This window comes from Engystomops pustulosus, chromosome 5, assembly GCF_040894005.1.
Source record: "Engystomops pustulosus chromosome 5, aEngPut4.maternal, whole genome shotgun sequence".
NCBI classification, from domain to species: domain Eukaryota; kingdom Metazoa; phylum Chordata; class Amphibia; order Anura; family Leptodactylidae; genus Engystomops; species Engystomops pustulosus.
This window is the reverse complement of record NC_092415.1, coordinates 51,864,259-51,882,891: the sequence shown is the minus strand read 5'-3', so window position 1 is coordinate 51,882,891 and position 18,633 is coordinate 51,864,259. Positions and strand designations below refer to the sequence as shown.

Here is an 18,633-nt window from a genome sequence, read left to right as displayed (position 1 = left end):
TCTTCTCCAGGGAAAGAAAAATTCATGTGTTGTTATCTTTTTTATTTTACTCTTCTAAGGCATTGATATATGAGTTTTTTTCTCATAAACCAGTGACTTGATCATGTGGAAAAGAGCATTGTTATTAAGGCATTTTGGCTAACATGCTCTCTGCTCTTTGGCTCTCTGCTCTGGTACTTGAGGAGCTTTAGGTATGTTATACAAATTGGCAGAAATATTTACAATAAGGAGGGAGAATGCCACAGTAAGGAAGGAGAGTATTTCCTTTGGTGTCAGAGAGAAGCCATCTGCGTAGAGAAAAAGGGGAAAAATTTAATGTAAGATGTTAATATTATTAACTACATATTATTTGAAATTTTTTTTTTTAGAAAACTCCCCAAGAGGTGGTGAACATTGGGCTAAAAGAGATGTTAGGTATCCCCGCATCCCAAAATGCCCAATCTATCAAAATGGTTATTCCCAGTGTTGAACCCTGTTAGAGAAAATAGTGTCCAAGTAGCTATTTTGCAAATAATAAAAATTTTAATAGAAAGCGATCAAAAGGTCATACATTCCCCAAGCAGGTAGCAATGAAAACATCATGATGTCCCGCAGAAAATGAGACCGCACCGAGTTCTGTACACTGTAGTGTGCACTGTAGTGTACACTGTAGTAGGCAAAATACTGCATTTATATTGTAATATTGTATTTTCATACAAAATGTTTACATTTTTTTAAAACTCTATAAAAATATATAAACACCTATATACATTTAGTATCCTTGTAATCGTGCCAACCCAAGGAATAAAGTGAAGGTTTTATTTTGAACGAAAAATTTGTTAAGGGGTTAAAATATCAGTTACTAAATATAGTAAGTGAAAAAAATAGAAATAAAACAGCCAAAGAAATGTACTCCCCTCTTAATGTTTTTGTTATATATTTTCTTCTGGAGGTGACAAGGTCTATAGAAGCTTTCATGGCTTTTATTTTTAGCAGTCCTCCAGGAGAAAAAAACAACTATAACAAAGAAAGCTCTAATGCTGAATGAATAAACTCCCAATGATCAAGTGAGACTTTTATGGCATCAACCTGTGGCTCGGTCCTTTTGGAAATGTAAAGAAGAGAATAAATAATTAATATTCTGTATGAATGATCTTTGAATTCTGCATAGTGATTTTAAGAGCATCTCCTTACATGTATCTTGTAAATTATCAGAAATAATTATTCTAGATCATATTTTTGTGAGTAAATTGAAAGATGTCTATCTAATATTGTCTAATCAATGCTGGCTGTGTGGGGACAAACATCCGTAGCACATTTCCAATGCACTCATATATTCCTAAGATGAATAACAAAGGAATAGCATAACACAGAGTTATAATAAAAAAAAAATATCCAAAATAGCTATTTCATGGGAATAAATATAAGTATTTACTATATAGGTGACAAGTGAAGGAGAAATGTAACTATGTTTTATTGCTACATATTTGTCTATAAATAATGTAAACTATATCTGCTATGGTATATGTGGCAGTAAGTATTTTGTCTGAATGTAGAGGGCCATTTCTTTGATAAAAGACTCCGTTTTGTGTGACTGTTATGGACTGCACACACAGAGCTGGAATATATATGTACAGCTGGCTTTTACTATTTCATATTTGAATTTTTAGGATTGATTTGGGAGTATGTGAAGCAGGTTTACCAGGGACACACTATGTAGCGCACATTTCACTGTTTGTTATTCAGATTCTGATTTTGTTATGTTCCTTTGCTGGCGGCTACAAGTGAATGACTTTTAGAGGGATACATTCTGTAGAGGTACAATGTTATTTTTTCAAACACATGAGCAATGTCAAAAAGAATTGAGAAACATTAGTAAATGATCAGTCAAAAGAACATAAAGGCATTTTTAAGGTTTGACTGTAATGGTTGGAAAGAATGTATTATACCAAAACTAATCAAGTTGATGTTTCATGTTAGGCAATGTGCACCCGACTGTAAATGGGTGCCATGAGCTAGCCGCACAAATGCAGGTAGCTTGCAGCCTCCGTAGAGGTCTAGTGTGCACAGTCCTACTGCAGTGGGACCACCCATGTCTCCCCCACCATGATCTAGACAGATGGTTGTGCTGCAAAATACACAGCAGGTCCTATTCCATCCTGTTTCTGCACATGGCTGTGTGCACAAAGCCTTAGTATAATTCCTAACTTCAATTTATATCCAACTATTGAATCATTTTATTTTTATTGAAATGAACGATGTTACATGTCCTGTCTTGAAAGGTGCACCTTTATATCTAACTACTGTACATCATCTTTGTAGTTTTTATAGTTACTACTCTGACCTGCTCTCCTTATTATAAGGATGAAAGAAATAGACAGAAGGGTCAGTAAAGTTACGGACAAAAAAATAGTTTTAGCACAGCTGGAGAGAGCCTTTGATACCTGTATCATGCTTTTGGCATCTTCCTAGCCTGAGATGTATTTGATATATTTAACATTAGATTGAGATTCAACTTTTACTGTAGTGGGTGGGCACATCCAGGTTGTGACATCAGCTCAGGGCAATGAAGCCAGAATAGGGTAGCAAGTTTGTAATTGGCTGTTCTGAAGCATGTGATGAGTCTGTGACATCACTGAGGGTCCTTTTCCATCACACTAAGTACTTTCAAATGATACAGGGCAGCTTGTTTGTAATTCAATGACCTGAAGCATGTGATGAGTCACATGCTTGTGTCATCATTACAGGTACCACAACCATGGCCAATGGAGATTAGCCTGGGGAGCAAGGTTAAACCTCTGCTAGCTGCTAAACAGCTACAGATAGCTAATTTTATTAAATTATTTTTGCTTAGTCCAGTTTGACAAAAGTTTTTATATTTCACAGTTGTACTTTAAACTTTCAATAGAATCCTTATTTTTCCTCTGCCTTTCTCCCTTATTTAAGCAGTTTGTGTGAATTAGCTTTCTGTCCTGTTCTCCACTGAGAACTCAGAGGAAAGAAAGCTCATAATGTTTCTAATTACTTAAGTCTTTACAAACCATCGCTGGATAGTTTAGTCAATAGTCTAAGTAAAATATTCTCTTTATAAAGAAAGAGTTGATCATTAGCTTCCATCTATGTCTAAGGTAGATAGTTTTTAGAAGGCTTTCAGATACACTGTTCACAAAAGGAGAAAAGCACAAAAATGCTATTTGTCTTAAAGCAAATCTGTCACCAGGAATGTAATTTTATAGCTGGTGACAGGTTCCAATAGCCTATGCTATGCATTTGTCAGCATTGTGAATCATTTCAGTAGTTTATGATAGTTTGATTTACTTTATCTGGCTCCCTGCCAGCAGCATGTGGTGAGTCCTTGGGGAGGGGAGCTGCAGCCTGTGTCCCAGTCTCCTCATGCATTCTTTGTCTCCACCACAGGAAGGTGGATGAGTGTGGAGAAAAGTAGACTGAGACACAGGCACACACAGGCTGCAGCTTTACACCCTGGACTCAAGACATGCTGCTATATGAAGTACTGAAATGATTCAGAATCCAGACAAAGGCATTATTAAAATTAGCATAGCATAGATTATTGAAGCCTTTCACCAGCTAAAAATGTCATTTCTGGTGACAGGTTTTATTTAATGAAGTATTTTACACAGTTTACTATTATCTCCTTCTCAGTTAAAGTTACTCTTTAATTTGAAACAATAGGATATGATATAGTTCAATGCCACGCCCCGTTCTTCTCTTAGGAGCAGTAGGGTCTCCCTACATGGTGGATACTACATTTTGTGGCAGTACTTTGAGAGGCACTCCATATGCTATTCCAAGAGGCACCTCAGTTTACCTCCCTATAATGTTCTTTTTAGGGGAAACTCTCTAAATTATAGTATCCGCATGAGCATGTTTTGTTTCTGTATGAATTCAACAATTGTTTATTCTTCTGTATGAAAGACATATGAGGGCACATTATGGACTCATTCTATTCTGTGTTCAGGGGCATAACTACAGCGGTAGCAGCCATAGAATCTACCTTTATAGGTAGATTCGTGGTGGTAGGTTCCCTTTAAAGAATGGAGGATATGCACCATTATATGCGTATAATGCACATTGTACAGCATAATATGTATATAACATATATGGTGTATATATATATATGCTGTACATTTGTATATGGCACTGTATGTCTGTTGATATGGCTCTACATGTGTGTGCTTGTGGATAAATGTGTGATTGTAACTCGCATGTGTGAGTATACAAATTTTTTTTTTTTTTCAAGTAGGAAGGGGGGGCCCATTCGGAAGCCTGCTAGTACACAAGGTTCAGAGAAATATTAGTGTACATCACGTCATATGGTGGGTTTTCTGGCACAGGCAATGCCTCTTAGGATTCTGCACAATACTATGGAGTATAGAAAATGAAAGAAGGAAAACCAGACACTCAGATCTTTATTCCTTTGTCAGTTTCTAAAACATGTAATTCTGCAGATGTCTGAGTCTTAGAAATGGCCTTGTTTATTTCCTACAATACCCATAAGATGGTGATGTCTGGTCATTCATCATTTGTAATGTAATGCTTTGCTATGAATGCGCGGGGATGATGATCTTTCTTTTCTGCTTCTCACACATATCTTATCTGGACTTCTCCAGGTAACGGTGGAAAAGCTGCCTGATGAGCCTGGGATGAACACATTGCTGCACAAATACTCTACAGACCCTCAGTATCAGCAACTCTTCATCAATCTGGTAAGGACAGAGCCAAATAGAAAAACAAACATTTCCTCTGTGAACAATGTGTTTGTTATATTTAAATCATTTGTTTATGATGGCTGTGTCAGCCTCTCTGATTTACATAAACATCGCCAATCCTGAGACTTTACATTTTCAACAAAAGTAGCTGAGTACAAACAGCATTCCTGGGTTTTAATTCATATTGTATAAACAGAACAGATGTTGATAAAATGAGCCAGCGAGAAAATACAACAAAGAAGGTTATGAGAGTTCCTTGTCTATTAAATACATTCCAGATTGACACTGCGATACCAGGTTTGGAGATCATATATTATTTACATGTCATTTCTGCCTGTTTTGGTAATACTCAGAAAATATGCAAATGGATACTCTGTGACCTTTTAAATCTCAACAATGTCACCGAATAAGAAAGTACAGAATCCGGCATTTTCCTTTACATTAAAATGTGCCTAGTGCTGTTTAAAACGTGTAGCTTAAGAAATGGGTTTGTTTTTGACTAATGAATAAATGATGAATTGACAAATGTAGAGTGTAGGTGGATGAACTGTAAGTCACGTGCATGTAAATGAATATAATGGGGTACATTTACTTACCCGTCCCGTGGCGATCCCCGCCGTGTGTTGTCCGACGAGGATTCGGGTCTGCCGCGATTCACTAAGATCGTGCGTCCAATTTCCTGCATCTGTCGCTTCCCCCGCTGAGGTCCGCCGGAGTTTACCTTCTTCTACCCGGTGCAGTGTGAGTGCTGATCTTGCAACACAATTTGCTAAATTCCACAGTTTGTCCGAATCAGTTGGGTTGTCCGATGCCCACCCCCCGATTTGTGTTGCATGCAAGCCGGCACCGATGTGCCACAATCCGTATGCGTGCGCCAAAAACCCGGGTTAATTCAGTGCAAAACTGAGAAAAACTGAAAACCCGACAAAAATACGGTGTTCGGTCCCTTAGTAAATGTGCCCCTATATTCCTTTACCAGTATTTTTACCCATATTTCATGATGTCTTTTATAAATGGCACACAGAGAATATAGTGCAAGTGTCCCATTCTTTTTGTAGGGAAAGTACAAAGAACATGCAGTGAACAGTGTGGCCATGAATCTAACATGTTTTATAAAGAGGTATTCCCACGAAGAATATGTACTCAGTTAAATGTACTCATAATAACAAAATAACACATTCTCTAATTCACTGTTATCAACAAAAATGCAGCATATCACAGATATAAGTGCAGTCTGTCTATCAGTCCTGGTGTACACAATTTCAGTTACCCCTAGACACGACCCTGTAACTTCTGACTTAGGGTCAGGTCAGGCATCTTGGATTCTGTGTGACGGTGGTGGAGCCAAATTTCTCTGCTCCTTGCTCTCTAGCCCCGCCCCCTGTAACCCTTGATGGAGCCCACAGACACCCACTGACATCCTGCCAGCAGCAGCAGCAGCATGAGGAGAACTACAAGCTACAGACAGATAAGTTATTTATCAGGGGAGGAAGGCATAGGAGATCTAGTGTATTGTGGAATAACAGAGATGTAGGACAGCTGTGTCATTGTGTGTAATAGAAATCTCATGTATCTCTGATCTGTCTCATCTCTCTTTCTATATGTCAGATACTAGTACATTTTATAGTATAAACATCACTAGGGGGTTGAGATTTGAGAATTTTCTTTCATGGGAAAACCCCTTTTACAACACTTTCTAGAAGGAGCAGCAGTGTCCCTCACCTCTTTCAATAGATCTCAATGGCAGCAGCCATGTGCATCCGGACAGATTTTAACAGCAAACAAAGGCTAGATTCACATGGCATTTTTATATACACTCGGTGCATACGTACATTAATGCATCTTTACATTCAGTGGAGGCCATGTAAACTGGTGCTCCCCTTTTAGAAAATTAATGTTAATGTTTTTATCATAAAAAGTTATACAATTTTCCAATATACTTTCTGTTTCAATCCCTCACGGTTTTCTAGATCTCTGCTTGCTGTCATTCTATTGAAAGCTTTATTGTTTACTTCCAGTGAACAGAAATCTGACCGTGCTCACACATCTGTACAACTTGTTAGTAATCAGAACTGTGTGATATAACAAGCCGTGCACCTGTGTGACCATGGTCAGATTTCCACTGGTAGTAAACATAGAAACTTTGTATAGAATGACAGCAAGCAGAGATCTAGAAAAACCATGAGGGATTGATACAGAAATTATATTGCAAAATTGTATAACTTTCTATAATACAAAAAAAACATTAATTTGCTTAATTGGCAATACCCCTTTATGTCTATAAGGGGCAGAAGCAGTTCTACATATCCCCTCTGCCTCTGCTGAGTGTACACACAGGGAAGAACCCAGTGATTTTACTGTTCATATGAGGACAAGGACATCAATGGGGAAACACCCTGAACATTTGCAGCATCTTTATTTATCATAAAGTTTCTTATATTCATTTGTAATTTGTGGAATGAAAATATACAATGGATGCAATTTGATTGCATGAATTAAAGTTTTTAGTTTTCTATATGACTTGTTACTACGGTAGTGGATAGGTAATGGAGTAGAAATGTTTCTGAAGAGGCACAAAGAAGGTAATCTTAGTAGGATAGTTGTGGTAAACACAGGTGCCCTTTATCTTCTATGCCAGTATCTGCAAGAATTTGCGATAATAATAGCGACTACACCACCTCGACACCATCGAGGAGCTACGCAAAATTACTCCAGGTCGTCCTGGTTTTGCAATGACAGTCACGCTGCCTGATGGGTCTATCAAGAGGCCAAAGCCTCGGGGTAGGGGTTGGGGGGGGCGTGTGGCCACTACTATACGCTGGCGCACAAGTGCCGGCATATAATAGATTTTCCCATTTGTGTTTTGTGTCCTTCATTGGTTTCGGGCAATGTTAATACTGTTAGTACTGTAAACTTGACATAAAATTTATTTTAACAAATGATGTGTAAATTGAATTGCTTTGCTGCATGTTGTGAGGTTGCCATACAGTTCATCTGCATCTTTCAGAATTCTTAGTCCGGGAAATGCTACCTCTGTCTCTTCTACATGAGACTATCGGTTGTGGACTCAGATGAATGTTGCTGTCTCAATGTACATTGAACATGCTCCTTAATTCTCATAGCCACCCACATGTTTCAGTACAGTATACTTTACTATCGAGGAAATTAAATAGACTGTAAAGTGGTTTAGAACATATAATATTCTACTGTCATAGCAAAAAAAAAATCACATTACTTGATTTAATTCTCAATTTTAATACTTGGACTCAATCCAGTGACAATAGATGTAGGTAAGCCTGTGGTGTAAGGTTTAACAAACCTGGCTTTCAGCACTTCATTTCACAAGTTGATTCACAGCACAGAACGTAAGGTTTCATCTATTCTCTTGGGTAAATTTGGCTTGATCAAGTTGCAATGCGCATGGTGCAATGTGAAGGCCCACTTCATATTACTATATTACTATTCACAAGGAGTTTTCAGAATTACAAGATTGAAGATTAAGATCATTGTCTTACAGAATTCAGTATATTTTGTTAAAAATATGTATATTCTATGTATCTTTATTCATATAGCACCAACATCCTCAATTTGTACCCCCCAGCTCAACCTCTTATATTACCCCCCCAGCAGCTGTTGGTATATTAGCCCCCGGCAGCTCCCACTCGTGTTACCCCTAAGCGGCAAACCCACATATTATCTACAAGCAGCCCCCCTTATTATCTATAAGGAGCCCCACTGCAATCCCCCTCATATTATGTCCCCCAGGCAGCTTCCCATCATATTTTTATCTCAGATCCCCCTTGTTGCTGCTTAATAAAAAAATAATAAACACCAGGCACTTACTCCCATTCCCTTGCAGCACCTCTTCTCTCTTCTTCTCTCCTCTGCTGCCTCATATTATGCCCCCAAGCAGCTCACCCTTTATATTACTTCCCAAACAGCTACCCCTCAAATTAGTCCTCTCAGCATCACCACTGCAGATTAGCCCCCTCAGCAGCTCCACCTCATATTAGCCCTCTTAGCACCTCCACTGCATATTATCCCCCTCAGCAGCTACACCTCATATTAGCCCCTCAGCATCTCCACCTCATATTAGCCCCCTCAGCATCTCCACCTCATATTAGCCCCTCAGCATCTCCACCTCATATTAGCCCCCTCAGCATCTCCACCTCATATTAGCCCCCTCAGCAGCTACACCTCATATTAGTCCCCTCAGCAGCTACACCTCATATCAGCCCCCTCAGCAGCTACACCTCATATTAGCCCCCACAGCAGCTACACCTCATATTAGCCCCCTCAGTATCTCCACCTCATATTAGCCCCCTCAGCAGCTACACCTCATATTAGCCCCCACAGCAGCTACACCTCATATTATCCCCCTCAACAGCTCCACCTCAGTTTATGCCCCCCCACAACAGCCTCCTTTATATTATGCCCCCCTCAACAGCACTCCCTCATATAAGCCCCCACAGCCGCTCCCCCTCATGTTACACCCCCAAGCAGCTCCCCCTCATATTAGTTCTCTTAGCATCTCCACCTCATATTAGCCCCTCAATAGCTCCAGCTCATATTATCCCCCTCAGCAGCTCCACCTCATTTTATGCCCCCAACTCATATTCCCCCAACTCTCCCTTGTTGCTTTGCTTTCCTCTTCTCTGCTGCTCTGTGTAGTACTGATGCCAGCAGTCCAGATGACATCAATACCTTGCGCTTGCCGGCTCCCTGCACACAGCAGCAGCAGAGGCACAGTGATAGATCAGAGAGCTGAAGGCTCTCTCTTCATTATCTCTGTATTCAACTATGTTGGTATCTAGAGGAAGCCAATAGAGTTGATACTCTGGGACATGCCTCCCGGCAGCTGGGACAGGGGGACAGGGCCTGAAATGTGTAACTATAGATAGTATGTCGCATCGGAGATGCGCGTGTGGTGGAGCGATATAAGGGCGCTTAGGACTAGTTGATATAGAATGCAGATTTTATTTGGTAGTATATTAAAAACCAATAAAACCAATACAGAAGGCAAATAAAAATAATAAATGAAGGGGGAGGGGGGGGGTGTCTTTAAAATGTGAACAACGCGTTTCGCGCTCGGACTGAGCGCTTCGTCTGGTTCTGATGTAAATGCGGCGTACGAGATGTAATTTATATCCACGGACAGCGTATAGCCGTATCCGGTTGGAGATGGAGTCAATTAGACATAAGAGTAGGAGTGACATACAAATAAAAATCTCAAAATTCAAAAAACCTATTACGTATACCAAAAGACATATATATAAATATAAAAAGCTCTGTACAATATAAATAAATAAATATATATAAATAAATACATATACAAATGAGCGTCATGTGAAGCGACAAAACAACATCCGGTACCGGACATATGGGATGAAAAAGACTCCCCAGGGCCAGTATCTTGAACTACTGGGAACTACAAGTATGGAGGGAGGTGTGGACCAAATTAGCTATCTAGAGGAGTAAGGCTACGGAAGCCGATGTGGATCAAAAGGCGTCGGATACAAGTTGATGAACGGCTGAAATAACAGAAGAATTGCTGGTATAGAGAATAAAGGAAGACTGGCACGTAAGTGTATATGTGTTACAGAATCGTTTCATTTACCTCATTTAACCCATTAGGGGACAATGTGTTTAGTTTAAACATCCAAAAAACTTCTCTCCTGCATAGAGTAGGGAAACGGTTGGGTATTGTACTTGCAATGTGATCAATGGGCATGATGGAGATAGGAAATGGTTTGCCAGGGTGGGAGAGGGCACAGTGTTTCGAAACACCTTGCAGGAGAAAATTGTTTTTGATATTTTCCCGATGTTTATTCAAGCGACTACGTAGGGACTGAACTGTTCTACCTACGTATTGTAGGTTGCAGATTTTACATTCTATTAAATAAATGATGTAATGGCTTTGACAGGACATTTGAGTTTTTATACTGAATTCCTCTTTCGTATGTGTACATGTGAAAGTTGAACCTGTTTTTATAGATATACAGCATAGACATCTCGGTTTGCCACATTTTTTGACAGAACCTTGATTGCTTATGAGTGTTGATTTATGTTGTCTCAGGATACTGGGAGCTAGAATGTTCCTGAGTGTGGCTGATTTTCTATATATTAGCTTTGGGTGCTCTGGGAGGTGTTCTTTTAGAAGAGAGTCATTTCTTAGAATATGCCAATGTTTCTGTATAATGCCACGTATTTCTCTAAAATTGTCATTATATTTTGTGATAAAATTAGTTTCGTATTGATTTTGTTTCGAATCGGTATTGTTTTTCTTTGTGTATCCATTCCTAGATATGCACTCAATTTGTTTTAAAGGCTTCACTTTCTGGTATGCATTCTTCAGGAGATCTTTGGGGTACCCTTTTTCTTCAAAACGTTTTTGGAGGATTTTGGCTTGTTCGTCAAAGGAGGTGGCATTTGTGCAATTTTTCCTTATTCTCTTATACTGTGAATAAGGCACATTTCTAATCCATTTTTTATGATGCGCACTCGAAAACTCCAGATAGTTATTAGAATCAACTTTCTTAAAATGGGTTTTCGTTTTGAATGTATGATCTTCATGATATACTTCGAGATCTAAAAAGGTAATCTGCTTTTCACTCATTTCCAGGGTGAAAGAGATACCCCAATCATTACAGTCGACGTAGTTAAAAAACTCCACTATCTTTCTCAAAGAAAAGATAGTGGAGTTTTATAACTACGTCGACTGTAATGATTGGGGTATCTCTTTCACCCTGGAAATGAGTGAAAAGCAGATTACCTTTTTAGATCTCGAAGTATATCATGAAGATCATACATTCAAAACGAAAACCCATTTTAAGAAAGTTGATTCTAATAACTATCTGGAGTTTTCGAGTGCGCATCATAAAAAATGGATTAGAAATGTGCCTTATTCACAGTATAAGAGAATAAGGAAAAATTGCACAAATGCCACCTCCTTTGACGAACAAGCCAAAATCCTCCAAAAACGTTTTGAAGAAAAAGGGTACCCCAAAGATCTCCTGAAGAATGCATACCAGAAAGTGAAGCCTTTAAAACAAATTGAGTGCATATCTAGGAATGGATACACAAAGAAAAACAATACCGATTCGAAACAAAATCAATACGAAACTAATTTTATCACAAAATATAATGACAATTTTAGAGAAATACGTGGCATTATACAGAAACATTGGCATATTCTAAGAAATGACTCTCTTCTAAAAGAACACCTCCCAGAGCACCCAAAGCTAATATATAGAAAATCAGCCACACTCAGGAACATTCTAGCTCCCAGTATCCTGAGACAACATAAATCAACACTCATAAGCAATCAAGGTTCTGTCAAAAAATGTGGCAAACCGAGATGTCTATGCTGTATATCTATAAAAACAGGTTCAACTTTCACATGTACACATACGAAAGAGGAATTCAGTATAAAAACTCAAATGTCCTGTCAAAGCCATTACATCATTTATTTAATAGAATGTAAAATCTGCAACCTACAATACGTAGGTAGAACAGTTCAGTCCCTACGTAGTCGCTTGAATAAACATCGGGAAAATATCAAAAACAATTTTCTCCTGCAAGGTGTTTCGAAACACTGTGCCCTCTCCCACCCTGGCAAACCATTTCCTATCTCCATCATGCCCATTGATCACATTGCAAGTACAATACCCAACCGTTTCCCTACTCTATGCAGGAGAGAAGTTTTTTGGATGTTTAAACTAAACACATTGTCCCCTAATGGGTTAAATGAGGTAAATGAAACGATTCTGTAACACATATACACTTACGTGCCAGTCTTCCTTTATTCTCTATACCAGCAATTCTTCTGTTATTTCAGCCGTTCATCAACTTGTATCCGACGCCTTTTGATCCACATCGGCTTCCGTAGCCTTACTCCTCTAGATAGCTAATTTGGTCCACATCTCCCTCCATACTTGTAGTTCCCAGTAGTTCAAGATACCGGCCCTGGGGAGTCTTTTTCATCCCATATGTCCGGTACCGGATGTTGTTTTGTCGCTTCACATGACGCTCATTTGTATATGTATTTATTTATATATATTTATTTATTTATATTGTACAGAGCTTTTTATATTTATATATATGTCTTTTGGTATACGTAATAGGTTTTTTGAATTTTGAGATTTTTATTTGTATGTCACTCCTACTCTTATGTCTAATTGACTCCATCTCCAACCGGATACGGCTATACGCTGTCCGTGGATATAAATTACATCTCGTACGCCGCATTTACATCAGAACCAGACGAAGCGCTCAGTCCGAGCGCGAAACGCGTTGTTCACATTTTAAAGACCCCCCCCCTCCCCCTTCATTTATTATTTTTATTTGCCTTCTGTATTGGTTTTATTGGTTTTTAATATACTACCAAATAAAATCTGCATTCTATATCAACTAGTCCTAAGCGCCCTTATATCGCTCCACCACACGCGCATCTCCGATGCGACATACTATCTATATTCTACCCGGAGTCGAGATTCCGAAGCAGGAGTAAGGATCGACACCGGGAGCGAGGCTGCACGAGGACGCCAACGATCTCTTCTATCTTCTAACGAATACACAGAGTTGTGCCTGCCAGCACAACTCCATCAGGTTAGCAGTTTCACTACTATCTGTACATGCCAACTGTTACTAAGGATATTGCACTATAGGAGCGCCCCATCTCCTTTTTCCCTTTCAGACTGAAATGTGTAACTGTCCTGCTGGATCCGGGATGGTTGGGAGGTGTGGATATAGCGATAATAGATATATCTTATTTTCTTTTATCCACACTTTCTTGCAGTTGTGAGTCTCCCTCCCTGCTATTGGCACAAAACGGCAAGAGTAAGATGAAAGGGAAATAAAAATTGTTTGTGATAAAGATTTTATTGTTTGTGATAAAGAATGTGCAGAGGAGCAGTCAGTAATGCAGGAACCCATCTGCAGTGAATCGAGTACAAGATGGAGACAGAACCGCTTTTCCTTACCACTGCTTTATTAGAGCTTTGCTAAGCAGGACTTTACATACAGTATTTAAAGGGAACCTGTCAGCAGAAATTGACCTAATAAACCACTGCCAGTATGTTGTCAAGCAGCTGAATACCTTCAAGATCATGTTTCTTTCATGAACCAGTGTGGTGGCATCATCCAGAAAATCCACTTTGAAGTGACATGTAAATTGGTTGTATAAAGTCACGGAGGAGGAGATTTTCACACTGAAGTCAGATTTCTCTTCCTCAGAAAGCCCTCTGCACTGTAATTGATGGTCCTGCATCCAGAGACATCACTAACCAGATCTCCTGAAGTCTGATGCCTGATTTCAATCACATAGGAGGAGGTGTTAAATGGAATTTTTTGCACTAGCCCAGTCCCCACAGAGCATAGTACATACGCTGCCAAAGTGTTTTTGCATTAAAAATAGGTTTTACAGAAGAAAAGATGTGACTAGGCAGTTGCCAAATGGGAGGGTCTGGAAAGGAGCAGTTTCCTCCCACCCTTGGGGAACAGCTTCTACATGTGACCTTTTCAAATATATGAAAACACCCATCACTGGGCTTAGCGACGCCCCCTGCTCCTCTACAGCCAATCCTGAATGTGGGGAGTTATTCATATATTTAAAATGGTCACATGTTTCCCAAGGGTGGGGGGGGGGGACTGCTCCTTTCCAGTCCCTCCTTTTTGGCAACTGCCTAGTCTCACAGTAGATGCTAATGAAAGGTACAATATAACATATCTTTTTTTCTGTAAAACCAATTTTTTATACAAAAACACTTTGGCAGTGTATGTACTATGCTCTGTGGGGACTGGGGGAGTGCTAAAAATGGATCTCCTGGTGTCAGGTTCCCTTTAAGAGCTCCCCACCTTGATTTCAGTGTTGAACTCTCCTCCTCCTTGACTTTATACAATCAATTTACATCTCACTTCATGGACCATGAAAGAAACAAAACCTAGAATGTGTTATGCTACCTGACAATATTCTGGTAGTGGTTTATTATGTCTAAGGCTGATGACAGGATCCCTTTAAATAAAAGAACAAAGATTTGTGGAATTATGTATATTACATCTTCTAGATTACCTCCCATACTTATTAAATAACATGTTTTATATTGATTAATATACTTTCATTTTGACACCTAGTATGTCAATCAGGCTCTTATGTCATAAATGTATGGAAGGAGCAGAAGCACTTAGTTCAGTGCTGTGACCCTCTTGGTTCTGGTTTTGATTGAATTGTCTCAGAAAGCTAAGGGAACAGTATACAGGCTTGTAAACATTGGATGACCCCATAAACCATGTTCTCCACTCTTTAAGAAGAGACAATCAAAACCAAAGAGCCACAGCAGTTTTTCTACTCTTTTCTATTAACAGTTATTGGAAGTGTTTAATGAGAGCTGTCAGGTTCTTTCTAAATTGACATGTCTAATATTAAATGTGGAATCTATGTGGATGCAAAAAATAGTGGGCATGCAAGTAAAAATCCATGTAGGGAAGCCCGACAGCGGATACCAATCTGGAATCACACACTGATTTTCCAGTGACCTATCCCTAATCTTTTGTGTACAGAGTAAAAATATTATACTGTTAGCCATCGGTTTACAGGATTTGTAGCTCTGTATAAGAAAATTGGAACTCTGGAATTTAAAAATTCATTTTCTGATTCAATGACCAATAGAGGAGTTTGAGGAATGACTGGCTTTGGTATTGTGCTTAAAGGGGTATTCCCACTTTGGCAAATTAATGTTATTATTTATATGATGATAAATTATACAATTTTCCAATTTACTTTCTGTATCAATTCCTTGTGGTTTTCTAGATCTCTGCTTGCTGTCATGCTATAGAAAGCGTTTATGTTTATTTCCAGTGGATAGAAATCTGACCATGGTCACACATGTGCGCGGCTCATAGTATCATAGAGAATAATCAGAGCCGTGTGATATAACAAGCCGTGCACCTGTGTGACAATGGTCAGATTTCAACAATGAAGCTTTCCATAGAATGACAACAAGCAGAGATCTAGAAAACCATGAGGAGGTGATGCAGAAAGTATATTGCAAAATTGTATCATTTTTTATCATACAAACAATAACATTAATTTGTGGATATATCTCTTTAAGTGACAGAACCTAAAGGTGACCGTACAACATAGATGGCAGTAGTTGGATGCTTGTTTAGCTGTCGGCTATTCCTCCAGAAACATCCAAACACATGAACTCTTGTCTTGGTGAAAAGGGAAATTGGGAGGGGCAAATTTAGTATTTCAGGGGCAAATTTTTCTCTGCTTCGCCCTAAACCATAGCCCTACTGTGAGTGGCAGAACATGAGAGTTTGTTTCCTTCTCTGCCATAGCTTTGAATTGTATAGATCACCAGTATAGGCTCCCACTGATCTCCAGTGTCTCAAGCAATTGCTTGGGTTGCATTATGGGTAAATCCGCTCCTGGGAATAGGCCAGATGCCTCAAAAACCTAGTAAAGTTACACCTCTGAATATAAAGCAGATAATAGGTTGCACAGATGTTATCATACATGGTATAAATTTCACTAACATTGTAATCACATTAATAGCATATAACTTCTTTTTTTACAGGAACCGTATATTAATAAATCTGCCATCTCCGTTCAAGCCCATTTCTCACTTCAACGTACGTACAAAGTGTTTCGTACATTGGGACTTCGCCATCTCACAGTTGTAGATCTTCAGAACAGGGCGGTTGGAATGATCACCCGGAAGGATCTTATATCTCTGCGGCTGGAGAAGAAGCTGATTAAATTGGACTCTGGGAAGCTGGAATCAGACGAAGAGCTGCTGCAATGAAAACGAGTCCGAGGTATTCTGAGGCCACAGTGAATGAAGCGGAAAGTCTAGTGATATTGGCATCATTTGCCTGTAGCCTCAGCTAGGTCATTGGAATTGAAAGTGGCTTAAAATATGGAACAAGCATGATACTGCTTTTTGTGTTACAAATACAAGGACAATTCTTCTTCTTTTTATTTGATTCAAATAATAACTTAAAAATATAGTATGATATGTCTATATCTAATTCCACCATCAGAATCATTCAAAATACTCATAAACTCATAGATCCCGGCACTGTGACTGTGGTAATCTTCTTATATTTGTTATCCATATTTGTTATTCCCTGTAAAATCTACTTTTAAAATTATGCTAATGAGCCAAAAGGGTTCTGGGGGAGAATTACCAGAGCCCCTGGAGCAGAGAGAGGAGTAGTGTTCCTGCCCAGTATAACAGCCTTTGAAGATGCAGCTCAGGCAATGCTCCTCACAGCACTTCTGGTTCATTAGTATAATTTCAATTTTAAGATTTTAAAAGGAAACAGGCCATGGATAACAAATATACAAAGATTATCACTGTCACACTCCCTAATTTTGATGGTAGATTTCCTTTAAATCCTTTAAATACTGTGCATTAATATACAAGTTCTATTTTCCCTTTTACTGCATGTTTATCCATCAATTTGGATTAATTATGTATCACTATCATGACACAATACTGGCAATGGACTAATCCAACCAATACCCGGTAACATTGCCGTGTCCTTATCTGTGCAGCCATTGTTTTTCTATAATCCCCGTGCTATACAGATAGCTTGCTAGAACTCTAGTTGCCATTTACTAAATCTGTACACACTGGCCCACATTTACTAAGAACAGTACAGTCTGTACTATGTGCAGTTACCTGTGAAGTGTGCAGAGTGCACCAGACTCAGGATTTGTGACACATGTTCTTCATGAATCTGGCGCTCCCTGCACTGCCCCGACAGTGTGTACCACAGAAAACTGGTGCACGGCCCTTAGTTAATGTGGCCCACTGACCTGATAAACACTGAGACTGGCTGAAGCATGGAGACATCCTTTTGTTATATATCCATCATTTTAAAGTTTTATAGTATCAAATAATTATTCATTTTTTCTATTTACAAATGGGTTCCATTGTTTTCTAAAAAGTCCCAATTTGTCAACTTTATTTTTCCAATATTTGACACCAAATTTTGTTAAAAGTCACAACCTTGTTCTGCTATGCTTGACTCTCCTCATTAAACCACACCCCAGCGAGGTGCAAAAAATTGTTCTGCCCACTGGATCAATGTATTGTAAGTAGAGATGAGCGAGTATACTCGTCCGAGCTTGATGCTCGTTCGAGTATTAAGGTACTCGAAACGGCTCGTTGCTCGGACGAGTATTTCCCCTGCTCGAGATCGAGCATTTAATTAAAAAAACACAGTGAAGAACAATGAAGAATAGAATAAAAACAGTGAACACTGTGAACACAGGATCATTTAAGTGAAAAACACAGTGAAGAATAGATTACAGATGTTCGGCACATCTGCTTACTTGTCGGAAGATACGCGCGGAACGGTGCTAACAAAATAGCATGTGAAGAACAATATATATGTGTGAAGAACACATTGAAGAACACGGTGAGCAGGACAGAGACACCGGGGAGCAGCACAGAGACACCGGGGAGCAGCACAGAGACACCGGGGAGCGGCACGGAGACATCGGGCAGCGGCACGGAGCGGCACGGAGACATAGGGGCACGGAGACATAGGGGCACGGAGACATCGGGGCACGGAGACATAGGGGCACGGAGACATCGGGGCACGGAGACATCGGGGCACGGAGACATCGGGGCACGGAGACATAGGGGCACGGAGACATCGGGGCACGGAGACATCGGGGCACGGAGACATCGGGGCACGGAGACATCGGGGCACGGAGACATCGGGGCACGGAGACATAGGGGCACGGAGACATAGGGGCACGGAGACATCGGGACACGGAGACATCGGGGCACGGAGACATCGGGGCACGGAGACATCGGGGCACGGAGACATAGGGGCACGGAGACATAGGGGCACGGAGACATCGGGGCACGGAGACATCGGGGCACGGAGACATCGGGGCACGGAG

The 18,633-nt window shown here is 39.8% G+C and overlaps 1 protein-coding gene across 1 annotated transcript in view; it reads left to right on the top strand.

Moving 5' to 3' along the window:
• Nucleotides 1–17,891, top strand: part of LOC140132770 (chloride channel protein C-like) — a 97,885-nt gene extending 79,994 nt beyond the window's left edge. The window contains exons 17-18 of the mRNA XM_072151940.1: nt 4,611–4,706; nt 16,289–17,891. Of these exons, the coding sequence (XP_072008041.1) occupies nt 4,611–4,706; nt 16,289–16,516 (324 nt within the window). The 3' untranslated portion in view covers nt 16,517–17,891. The remainder of the gene's footprint in view (nt 1–4,610; nt 4,707–16,288) is intronic.
• Nucleotides 17,892–18,633: the final 742 nt, after the last annotated feature.